Source organism: Erythrolamprus reginae, chromosome 1, assembly GCF_031021105.1.
Source record: "Erythrolamprus reginae isolate rEryReg1 chromosome 1, rEryReg1.hap1, whole genome shotgun sequence".
NCBI classification, from domain to species: Eukaryota; Metazoa; Chordata; class Lepidosauria; order Squamata; family Dipsadidae; genus Erythrolamprus; species Erythrolamprus reginae.
Window position 1 is genome coordinate 14,904,294 of NC_091950.1, and position 13,379 is coordinate 14,917,672.

Genomic DNA, 13,379 nt, shown 5'->3' on the forward strand with positions numbered 1-13,379 from the left:
TCTCTGGGGCAGTTGATTCCACAGGGTCGGAGCCGCCACAGAGAAGGCTCTTCCCCGAGGTCCCACCAACCGACATTGTTTGGCGGACGAGACCTGGAGAAGGCCGACTCTGTGGGCCCTTACTGGCCGCAGCGAGGTATGAGGGAGGAGGCGGTCCCGTAAATAGCCTGGCCTTGAGCCATTTAGGGCTTTAAAAGTAATAACCAACACCTTGAATTGTATTTGGAGACCGACTGGCAACCAATGCAAATCAGGTAAAAATGGAGCAATACTGCACCAGCTGAAGTCTCTGAAAGCTCTTCAAGGGTAGCCCCATGGAGAGCGCATTGCATAGTCAATATATGATCTCTAACTCTGTAGGCTAAACAGACACAGGGATATAAATATGTCAATGATATAAAGCAGCGGTGCTGCCTGGCCCTTTTATGACTGGCAGACTTCAACTCCCAGAATCCTGGGAGTTGAACTCCATCAGTGATAAAAGGGCCATGTTTCCCCAGCTTATTACAAGATATCTGGACACTGCATAGAGATTCAAAAGAGAAATCCCTTCTCAAAGACTCATGGATGAATACAAAAGGAAAAAGGATCGGGGAGGCAAGAGGCAAAAATTAGCCTAGAGCTTACTTTGTGGGTGTGGCTTGCCTGCCATGTGACCAGGTGGGAGTGGCTTGACGATCATGTGACTGGGAGTGGCTTAAGGATCATGTGACTGGCTAAAAGGTGGCCAACTTGACGTCACTCACGTCAAGGCTTAGGGTTAGGGTGCCTGGCCTGGCTTCGCCTCAAAGAGATACAATTTCCCTATCTTTTACTATTACTGAACATCCAAAATATACTATTTAATTCTATGTAAATATACCATATGTGTACATACATATTACACACAGGCACACAAAAATATACACTATTGCCCAGGTTCGCCTGGTGTACCAGTTGCGGCCCTATTTGGACCGGGACTCACTGCTCACAGTCACTCATGCCCACATCACCTCGAGGTTCGACTACTGTAACACTCTCTACATGGGGCTACCTTTGAAGAGTGTTCAGAAACTTCAGATCGTGCAGAATGCAGCTGCGAGAGCAATCATGAGCTTCCCTAGGTATGCCCATGTGACACCAACACTCCGCAGTCTGCATTGGTTGCCAATCAGTTTCCGGTCACAAGTGTTGGTTATGACCTTTAAAGCCCTTCATGGCATTGGACCAGAATATCTCCGAGACCGTCTTCTGCCGCATGAATCCCAGTGACCGATTAGGTCCCACAGAGTGGGCCATCTCCGGGTCCCGTCAAGTAAACAATGTCGGTTGGCGGGCCCCAGGGGAAGAGCCTTCTCTGTGGCGGCCCCAACTCTCTGGAACCAGATCCCCCAGAGATTAGAACTGCCCCTACTGTCCTTGCCTTTCGTAAACTCCTTAAAAGCCACCTTTGTCATCAGGCATGGGGGAACTGAGATATCTCCCCCGGGCCTATTCAATTTATGTATGGTATGCTTGTATGTATGTTTGCTTAATAATGGGGTTTTTTAATATTTTAAATTGTAAATTATTAGATTTGTCATGACCTGTTTTATTGTGTTGTAAGCCGCCCCGAGTCTATGGAAAGGGGCGGCCTACAAATCTAATAAGTAAGTAAGTAAGTTAGTAAGTTAGTAAGTAAGTAAGTAAGTAAGTAAGTAAGTAAGTAAGTAAGTAAGTAAGTAAGTAAGTAAATAAATAAACAAACAAATATAAACAAATATAAACAAATATAAATAAATAAATAAATATAAATATAAATATAAATAAATCTACTATATAAACTATGTGCATGTACACACACACACACACACACACGCACAGCTCTTCTAAAATTATATACATTCAACCTCACTTACTGTGATAGGAAAAATATACCGAGAGCCCAGAAGGGGAAAAAAGTAAAAAATTCAAAATTTTGCTACCGGTACAGTGTACCTGACCGTACCCGTAGGAGCCCATCACTGGTTCTAATACTCTTCTCCCTTTGGGGCAAGGAGTGGGGCTGGATATGGACTGTGCATAAACATCTACATGCACGTTTATTTTTATTCGGGTTCGTTGGCTTACCTTCCAACAGCTCCACCTGCTCATGTAACCATAGTTTCTTGCTTTCTTCTTTCAGCCTGGTTGAGTAGCATCGCATCCCAACACGGAGGCTCCCTGGACATGAGAAAAGAAGGCTGATCGTTATGGGAACTGGTTCCAAAGGGCCATCAAGAAAAATATTATTGAAATATTATAAGAAAAATATTATTTTACTGAAAGAGTAGTAGATGCTTGGAACAAACTTTAGCATCGGTAAATCCACAGTAACTGAATTTAAACATGCCTGGGATAAACATATATCCATTCTAAGATAAAATACAGGAAATAGTATAAGGGCAGACTAGATCAGGGGTCCTCAAACTTGGCAACTTTAAGACTTGGGGACTTCAACTCCCAGAATTCTCAGGCCAGCACAATTGGCTGGAGAATTCTGGGAGTTGAAGTCCACAAGTCTTAAAGTTGCCAAGTTTGAAGACCTCCGGACTAGATGGACCATGAGGTCTTTTTCTGCCGTCAGTCTTCTATGTTTCTATCAAAGAGCGAACAAACCGACATCTTTGCAGAGTTGTTCAAAGATAGACAAAGACCAATGCAGGAGTGAAAAAAGCCCAAAAGCCAACTTTCATTTCTCCCAGCACTCTTTTTATAATTCACTGTTCTCTATGACAGTGTTTCCCAACCTTGGCCACTTGAAGATATTTGGACATTTATTTATTTATTATTTATTTATCAGATTTGTATGCCGCCCCTCTCCGTAGACTCGGGGCGGCTAACAACAACAAAAATACAATGTAAACAAATCTAATATTTAAGTTAATTTTTAAAAAAACCAATTTAAGAAACCAATCATACATACTGACATACCATGCATAAATTTTGTAAGCCTAGGGGGAAGGGAAAGTCTCAATTCCCTGGCTGGGGAATTCTGGGAGTTGAAGTCCAGATATCTTCAAGTGGCCAAGGTTGGGAAACACTGCTCTATGACATAGAAACATAGAAGATTGAGGGCAGAAAAAGACCTCATGGTCCATCTAGTCTGCCCTTACACCACTTCCTATATTTTTTTTATATTTTAAATTATACTATATTTCCACCTTTTCCAGATTATAAAACACCTCACTCAAAATAAAACTCCAATCCCAAAATTAATCCAAATCAACTTTAGGCTACTCTACAAACTTTAACTATTGCAGCTTTCACTGATCAGGTTATATCTAAAACAGAGGTCTTTAAACTTGGCAATAGCTGCCTGGAGAATTCTGGGAGTTGAAATCCACAAGTCTTAAAGTTGCCAACTTTGGGGAGCCCTAATCTGAAACAATACAATACAACAATTAAAACATTTTAAAAAACAGTAAAGTTTGTTCGTCTATTTATTTTAAATAATTTTATATACTAGTAGTGATGTTAAGCAGTGGCCGAAGGGGATGGAGATACATGGCCTTATACTTTTCATTAGAGAGAACAATGGATTTCATTGGGAATTATGGGAAACAAATAGAGGTAGTCCTTGACTTAGAAATCATTCATTTACTAACTGCTTGAAGCTACAAAAGCACTGAAAAAAGTGACCAGGTTATGACCATCGTTCACACTTAATGACCACTGCAGCATCCCCGTGGTCACAAGATCAACATTTGGACCCTTGGCCACTGGTATGTATTTATATTTTTTCCCCCGAATGCCATCACTCTACTAAACAAATAATTCCCTCAACACTGTCAGAATTTCTACTAAATCTGCACTTCTATTCTACTAGTTTTTCTCATCATTCCTATCACCCATTTCCTCCCATGTTGACTGTATGACTGTAACTTGTTGCTTATATCCTAAGATTTTTATTAATATTGCTTCTTCATTGCTTATTTGACCTCTATGACAATCATTAAGTGTCATACCACATGATTCTTGACAAATGTATATTTTATTTTATGTACGCTGGGAGCATATGCACCAAGACAAATTCCTTGTGTGTCCAATCACACTTGGCCAATAAAATTCTATTCTATTCTATTCTATAATACTACAATTTAGAGTTATATACCGCTTCATAGTGCTTTTACAGCCTTCTCTACGCGGTTTACAGAATTAGCCTATTGCCCTCAACAATCCAGGTCCTCATTTTACCCACCTCGGAAGGATGGAAGGCTGAGTCAACCTTGAGCCGGTGGTGGATTTGAACTGCTGAACTACAGCTAGCAGTTAGTTGAAGTAGCCTGCAGGCTGCACTCTAACCACTGCGCCATACCCCAGCTCTTATTATGACAGCCGCAGTATCCTTGGGTTGCGTGATTTCCTTTTGCGACTTTTTGACAAGTAAATTCAATGTGGAAGTCAGATTCACTCAACTATGCTTCTTACTTAACAGCGGCAATTATTCCATTAACAACTATGGCAGGAAAGTTTGCTTAACGGGGCAAATCTCACTAAGCAGATCCTCAATGGAAATAATTATTCAGAATTATCCACTGAAGTCTGTGTCGGTCTTGTTGGGTTCTGCAACCCAACAAGACCGTCACAGACTTCAGAGGAGAAGCAGCACTGCAGAAAGAACAATTGCTACCAACCTGCTTTCCATTGAGGACCTGTATACTGCAGTAAAAAAAGCAAATTCAATGCTTGGCATGATTAGGAAGGGAATCGAAAATAGGTCAGCAAGCGTTGTATTGCCTCTGTACAAATCGACGGTGAGACCACACTTGGAGTACTGTGTACAGTTCTGGTCACCGCACCTCAAGAAGGATATAATGGAACTGGAAAAGGTGCAAAAAAGGGTGACAAGAATGATTAAGGAAATGAAGCACCTCCCTTATGATACCAGGTTGCAATGGCTTGGTCTCTTCAGCCTTGAAAGACGGCATTTAAGGGGTGACTTGATCGAAGTGTATAAAATCATGCATGATATAGAAAAGGTGGATAGAGAACAATTATTTTCTCTATCACACAATACTAGGGCAAGGGGGCACTCCCTAAAGCTCATAGGTAAGAAAGTGAGGACAAATCAAGGGAAATACTTCTTCCCCCAGAGGGTCCTTGGTTTATGGCATTCACTTCCAGAAGAGGTTGTGACAGCTGTCAGCCTTGATAGCTTCAAGGCAGGATTAGACAGATTCATGGATGCCACGTGTATCGGTGATTATTGAAACGGATGTCCAAGTGCCGCCTCTATGTTGGTTGAGTCAGGCAGGATTCCCTTGAGTACCACTTGTTGGGGGCCAAGGGAAAGGGAGGGTCTTGCCTTCTCTTTCTGCTCAAGATCCCCATGGAGAAGTGGTGGGCCACTGTGTGACACAGAATGCTGGACTCGATGGGCTTTGGCCTGATTCAGCAGGGCTCTTCTTATGTTCTTATGAAAATATTCACTAACCCCTCACATCCTGCACATAAACTGCTTCAACTCCTATCCTCAAAATGATGCTATAGAACACCGCACACCAAGACAACTAGACACAAGAACAGTTTTTTCCTGAATGCCATCACTCTGCTAAACAAATAATTACCTCCACACTGCCAAACTATTTACTGTCTGCACTACTACTACTATTATTATTATTATTATTATTATTATTATTATTATTATTATTATTATTTTCTCATCATTCTTATCACCCATCTGCTCCAACTTATGACTGTATGACTGTAACTTGTTTGTATCCTTAAGATTTCTATTAATATTGGTTCCTGATTGCTATGACAATCATTAAGTGTTGTACCTCATGATTCTTGACAAATGTATATTTCTTTTATGTACACTGAGAGCATCTGCACCAAAGACAAATTCCTTGTGTGTCCAATCACACTTGGCCAATAAAGAATTATATTCTGTTCTATTCTAAAGATCAACATTCGGATCCTTGGCAACTGGCATGTATTTATGACAGTATACGACCTCCTTTTGCGACCTCAATGTGGATGTCAGATTCACTTAACAACCATGTTGCTTACTTAACGGCTGCAGTGATTCCATTAACAACTGTGGTAGGAAAAGTCGCATCATGGGGCAAAACTCACTTAACAACGGTGCTGCAAAGCCAGGGAAATTTTAGCCTCTATTATGGTCGCAAGTCGAGGACTACCTACAACAAGGCAGATTAAATAACAAGCAAGATCTCCCTTGAGTCTGAGCCTCTTGATCTTGCATCCGGGTAAGTTTCTCAGCATCAACACAGGCGTGTAGCTGAATCCCGAAGCATCAGGAGCAACTTTCTCCTCTAAGTAGCCTCCGTGGCTCTCCTGGTGGTCTCCCATTCGTGCACCAACCAGGGCCAATCCAATCGACTGTCAATCAACGAGGCAAGGGAAGGTATCCAAATTTCAAAGTAGGCATTGGTGTGACTTTATTACCCCACCCTACCCTCCCCAAGAGGGAAAAGGGTGGCGAGTTCAAATCCCACCACCTCCAGTAGTGGAAATCGCCCTTCTTCCCCAAAGATCCGAATCGACCCCCGATCACACACACCCAACGCCCATCCCACAGGTTCTCGCACTGACCTTTGCCCCACCGCAGCGTCCCTTGCAGCTTCAGCATCGGTTCACCCCGCTGCCCTCTACATCTTACCGCCTGGCCGGGAGAGCAAGCATGGTTATCCGCCTGCTACTGCGCACGCGCGGCGCTCTGCGCACGCGAGGAGGACTCATCTCTGTGGTACTCTCGGCGCCCAATGGGCCGTCCGCTCGAGCAGCCGGGAAAGGTTTTGGAAACGACCAATCCTTGTAGGGCATGGCGAGGAACCTAGAGATAAAAATGCAAACAAAACAAGAGAGGGCTGTTGCTGGCAAGTCATCTATCGCGAGGTTCAATGCAGCTTTCCCCCCTCTCCTTTTCGTATCGTTTGTAAGCTGCTCAACGCATTTTGCATCGAATATGGGATCATATGAATCAAAGGCAGTTTTTTTTAATCGTTACAAATCATAATTATTTTAATACTATTAAATGGTGAGGTTTTGTAGGTTTTTATTTTATAGACATTTTTATTTTTATATTTACTTTTATAAAGTAAATATACTTTATTTGTATATTTACTCAAATAAGTATTATAAATAAATAAATAATATATTTGAGTATATTTATCTTTTTTGCTTCATTTTTTTTTTATTTTTTCTCCAACACAAAGTTAAAAAACAATACTGTACATAGTTTCGAGTATATTTATCTGAGTATCATATATATAAACCTCGGATAAGGGCGGCGTAATAAACAAACAAATAAATAAATAAATATACTACCAATACGTACTTAACAAAACAAACAAATAAATAAAATAAAAATAAATACATTGGTAGTCGACAGATGTTTCATTAAATTTACCGTATACAGCTTGGGGAATATTTAAAAGGCAGGATATAATACTTTCCCTAAAGAGAAATGGGGGGGGGGATTTAAGGGAGGCAGAAATCAGCCCCAGTCTCCCTGTCCAAAGCAGAAACCAGCTTTAGAAATGCCCTACGAAAGCAGACTATCAATCCTAGGTCTAGAAAGCTTAGAACTACGACACCTAAAACACGATCTAAGTATTGCCTACAAAATCATATGCTGCAACGTCCTGCCTGTCAAGGACCACCTCAGCTTCAACCGCAACAACACAAGAGCACGCAACAGATTCAAACTTAATATTAATCACTCCAAGCTTGACTGTAAAAATATGACTTTAGCAATCGAGTTGTCGAAGTGTGGAACTCATTACCAGACTCAGTAGTGTCAACCCCTAACCCCCAATATTTCTCCCTTAGACCAGTGGTCCCCAATGTTTTTTCGGTCCGGTGGTTGGGGACCCCTGCCTTAGACTATCCACGATTGACCTCTCCAGGTTCCTAAGAGGTCAGTAAGGGGCGTACATAAGTGCACTAGCCTGCCTTTCGTCCCCTGTCCAATTGTCTCTCCTTATCTCATATACAGTATCATATATCTTCCTTTCATATATCTTCTCCTCTACTTTTATATCTTTTCTTTATACAGTATATAATACTTCATGTCTATCCTCTTCAATATGTATTGTCTATTGGACAAAATAAATAAATAAATAAATAAATAAATAAATAAATAAATAAATAAATAAATAAATAAATAAATAAATAAATAAATAAATAAATAAATAAATAAATAAATAAATAAATAAATAAATAAATAAATAAATAAATAAATAAATAAATAAATAAATAAATAAATAAAATAAACACAATTAGGCAAGACAAAATTAGCCTGCGGAGGTTGTGAGAGCTCCAACACTTGAGACTTTCAAGAGGAGATTGGACTGCCATTTGTCTGAAATGATGTAGGGACTTCTGCTTGGGGTTGGAGGGTTGGACTAGATGACCTACAAGGTCCCTTCCAACTCTGATAATCTAGAATTGGCTCAAACACCCTAGGATTTGCATTTTCTCTTTTGCCAATAGAAACATCCATGAGCCCATAGGAATTCAGAAGGTATAAAACCCACTCACTCTCAACTCCAACTGTCCCAGAATCACATGCTACTTGTTGGTGAGTTTTGTTAATCAATAAACCAACTTTATTCCCAATCAGTCTCTCTTTTATTCTCAGCTTGGACCTGGAATTTTTCTTCCTACAGTACTATGGGAATGTATATACTGTACGTCTATATAAGTCTAACTGCTATTGCAATTTTGTTCTAATAAGACTGCTAATTGAATGACTTTGGGCAATCTTGGTAATTAACAAGAATGATATACACAAGTACACTAATTAAAAATGTAGATTAGAAAATTCAAAAATAAAATTTTATATACAGTATATATATAATATAAAATATATATATAAAATTCTGCTTGGGTTGGGGGCAGATTCTGCAGTCTCTTCCAGTTTGAAATTATTAAACATAAGTTACCTTAGGATAGTTGAAAATGTATGCTGATATACAGTATATTATTTTTGTTAATGAAAAAGGGGACCAACATCAACAAAAGGAATACTCTGCTGACAGGATGCTGTATATCATAAAGGATAATAACATGAAAAATAATAATAATAATAATAATAATAATAATAATAATAATAATAATAATATTTATTAGACTTGTATGCCGCCCCTCTCTTAGAAATTTCTAAGTTGAAGTTAGTTGGGGGAAAGATCAAAAGCAACGTGAGAAAATATTATTTTACTGAAAGAGTAGTAGATCCTTGGAACAAACTTCCAGCAGACGTGGTTGGTAAATCCACAGTAACTGAATTTAAACATGCCTGGGATAAACATATATCCATTCTAAGATAAAATACAGGAAATTGTATAAGGGCAGACTAGATGGACCATGAGGTCTTTTTCTGCTGTCAGTCTTCTATGTTTCTATGTTTCTATGACATTAGATAAAAACAGGATGCTTTAAAGGTGTACAGGAAGAACATATCAAAAAGATATTGTAAATCTCTGAGGCGTCAAGGAGCAGATGTGATCGGTAACTATATCCAATAGGAGGGGAGTAGTGAAAGATACACATACACAGAGGAAACATGGATGTTTAGTAGATATCCAAAGATAGCTCAGAGATACAAGTAATAATTCAGTAATGCAATCCAGTTACATTTAGTGTATAAAGTATTATTTACTTTTACAAATATCTTAGCCAAGAATCCAATCCTCAGTCAATACGTATACAAAACTATAAGCCTTACTTGTTCAGCTTACAAATCCATAACTCATCATTTGAACACATAGTTCTTACTACAGCATAGTCACAAAGACAAAACAGAAATAGCAGAGAATAGCCGAGAGAGTGAATCATGCTTCTGGCGCACTCTTATGGCAATCTGTAGCACTAGCTCTTAAAGCGATAGTGTTCTATTACATGTAAGCATACATTGTTGGTCTGTGTTATATAGTGCCAAATCCAGCTAGTTATGTACATAGTACTAACATTGATTTTGGAAGAGGTGTCAAGATAGAAACTATAAAACGTAAAGCTTTTGAAATCCACTGCTCTTGGCAAACTGCTTTTATTATTTTTATTATTATTATTTATTTCCAATAAATATTATATTTTTCAATTGATCCAAGTTTCTTTAGTTATTTCTAACAAGAGTATAGAAACCACTAAATCTTGCTCAGAGAATAACTTCTGGGAAGGTACTACACACACCTTGGCTCTGAGTGTTCATTTTGTTGTCACAGCTAAACATTTTTTGACCAGCAGATTGGATGTAAAAATATCCACTGCCCTTATCTTATGGTTTTCAAATCCTCAACAAATCTCTCTAGCACTTTTTTATTTTAATATTTATGTTATTTTATTTTATTTTGTCAAGTACATATTGGTAGTATACATAGATATAATGCTGCTTATATACATGAGATGGGTTCTAATAAGAGGGAAACATTAGGACAGGGACGGTAGGCATGCTGGTGCACTTATGCACACCCCTTACTGACCTCTTAGGAATTGGGCGAGGTCAATAGTGGATAATCTAAGGGTAAAGTTTTGAGGGGGTTGGTGATGAAATTACAGAGTCAGGTAGTGAGTTCCAGGCATTAACTACTCAGTTGCTGAAGTCGTGTTTTCTACAGTCAAATTTGGAGCAGTTTACTTTGAATTTGTACCTGTTGTGTGCTTGTGTATTGTTGTGGTTGAAGCTGATGTAGTCATTGACAGGAAGGACGTTGTAGCAGATGATTTATGAGCTATGTTTAAGTCGTGTCGAAGGCGGCGTAGTTCTAAGCTTTCTAAGATTTCAAGTCTGGTTGTGTAAGATATACTGTGCAAGTAGAGGAGTAGAGGGCTCTTCTCGTAAGGTATCTCTGGATACTTTCTAATGTATTTATGTCCCAAATTGTGGTGTGGATTCCAGATAGAGGAGCAGTATTTAAGGATTAGTCTGACAAAAGTTTTCTATGCTCTAGTTAGTAGTGTGATACTACCAGAGAAGAAGCTACGTAAGATTAGATTAACAACTCTTGAAGCCTTTTTGGCCATCCTGTTGCAGTGGGCATTGGCACTTAGGGCATTTGATATGAGTATTCCAAGGTCTTTTTATAGAGTAAGGGTTGTCTGCAAGGTCTTGTCTATGCAGCTTGGATTTGGTGGTCTGATTCTTTTTGCCAATGTGTAAGACAGAGTACTTGTTGGTTGGGATTTGGAGTTGCCAGATGTTTGATCATTCTGACACAAAGTCACGGTCTTTTTGGAGGGTAGCAATATTATCGGTAATGTTGAAGAGTTTTACATCATCAGCGAAGAGAATGCAGTGGCTTGTAATGTGATCGCAAAGGTCATTAATATAGAATATGAAGAGTGTTGGTCCAAATTTTATTTTATTTATTATTAGATTTGTATGCTGCCCCTCTCCGAAGATTCGGAGATACACTGCCTTGGGGTATGCTGCTGTTAACCGGAACAACTTGTTGTCTGTTTGATAGGAATACGGTTATCCAACTATGGAGGGATCCTGAGATGCTGTAGGATTTGAGTTTTAGAAGTAGTTTGTCATGAACCACTGAGTCGAAGGCTTTACAGAAGTCAATGTAAATTGCATCTATTGATTTGCCCTGGCCGAGATGTGTAGTCCATATGTTTTTGCAGTGAAGGAGTTGCAGGTTACAGGGATTTTTTCCCCCTGAAACCAAATTGTTTATTAGAGAGTAGGTTGTTAGTTTCTAGGTGGAGGGTAATGGATTGATTTATGATTGATTCCATGACTTTTCATGTGAAGCAGCACTAAAGAGATTGGACTGCAGTTTTCTACTAGAATGGGATCTCCTTTTCTGAAGATGACCATGGCTAGTGACCATAGGTTTATTAGGGAACTGGTCCTGTAGGATTATGCTTAGTGGTTCAGCTATGGCTATGGAGAGCTTTTTAAGGAAGTATGCACATAGTCCATCAGGCCCGATTGATAGAGAAGGTTTTGGGCCATGTAGTGCTTTTTCAACATTGTCTCCAGTGAAGTCTATTTGTATTAAATCATTGTATTTGTGGAACATCTAGGGAATTTTGGGTATGAGCCATTGCTGTTTACAAAGACTGAGTTAAGTAATGTGTTGAAGAGGTTAGCTTTGACTATTTCATGGTAGCATTATTTGTTGATCCTTTTAGTGGTGGGATGGGTCTCGAGTCCTTGAGTTTATTATTTACGAAATTGTTGAAGGCGCAGTTGGATTTGGTGCACAGGAGGTTTTCCTCTTGTTCGCTGTCATAGTTGAAGCATTCTCTCTTTATTTAGTGCCATATCTTAATTTATTTATTTTTGTGTTTATTTATTTTTGCATTTTTGTATTTCTTTATTTCTTTATTTACTTACTTATTTCTCAAAAATGCATAGGATAGTAGTAGCTTGTATAAACATAAGTAAAAAGTTAACGATAAAACAGGACAATAGGACAGGGATGGTAGACACAATGGTGCACTTATGCACGCCCCTTACAATCCTCTTAGGAATGAGGTGAGGTCTACAGTAGACAATGTAAGGTTAAAGTTTTTGGGGTTTGGGGAAGAAACCACAGTCAGGTAATGCTTTCCAGATATTGATTACTCTATTGCTGAAGTGGTATTTTCTGCAGTCGAGTTTAGAGCGGTTTGCATCTATTACGTGTATTGCTGCGTTGAAAGTAAAGTTATATATGTATATATACACTGCTGAAAAAAATAAAGGGAACACTTAAACAACACAATATAACTCCAAATAAATCAAACTTCTGGGAAATCAAACTGCCCACTTAGGAAGCAACACTGATTGACAATTTCACATGCTGTTGTGTACATTCAACTTTGTTCAGAACAAAGTATTAAATGAGAATATTTCATTCATTCAGATCTAGGATGTGTTCTTTGAGTGTTCCCTTTATTTTTTTTGAGCAGTGTATTTTTGTAGTGGTTTTTGAAATTGGCTACATAGCCTGTTTTTTTGGTAATTGTAGCCTCCTTATTGATATCGGTAGTTTGTTTTTCACAGTTATTGTGGTTATTGCTGTTCATTATCTCTGATTATTACATTATTGGAAACTTTTGCTGCTTTAGCAAATGGCAATCTTCCATCTTCTTGCCTGAAGTACCTTTTTTGATATACAGTATAATTAAGCCTATGATATGTTGAATGAAAAAAAGTGCTGGGTCATGGCGGGGGGAAGAGTGTATGTTTGTGTGTGTTCTATTACTTTGCTGCCATCTAGTGGCTGAGGGCATTTGAGCAGCCATCTTAAATCTAAACGGGCTCGAGCTGCCTAACGGCTGGACCAAAGCCGTTGGGATGCAGTTCTTTCGGATTAGCTCTCTGAACTGCCAATCCTGGGAGGCCTCAGCCAATTGACGACCGTATTCGAAGAAGCCAGGGAGGAGGGCGGCCCCAGTGCTCTGTTGCGGCACGCGCC

The 13,379-nt window shown here is 39.2% G+C and overlaps 1 protein-coding gene across 1 annotated transcript in view; it reads right to left on the reverse strand.

Moving 5' to 3' along the window:
* POLRMT (RNA polymerase mitochondrial) overlaps positions 1 to 6,669 on the reverse strand; it is an 85,519-nt gene extending 78,850 nt beyond the window's left edge. Inside the window, exons 1-2 of the mRNA XM_070745005.1 lie at positions 6,559 to 6,669; positions 2,089 to 2,181 (exon numbers count right to left, since the gene is read on the reverse strand). Coding sequence (XP_070601106.1) covers positions 2,089 to 2,181; positions 6,559 to 6,595 — 130 coding nt within the window. The 5' untranslated portion in view covers positions 6,596 to 6,669. The remainder of the gene's footprint in view (positions 1 to 2,088; positions 2,182 to 6,558) is intronic.
* Positions 6,670 to 13,379: the final 6,710 nt, after the last annotated feature.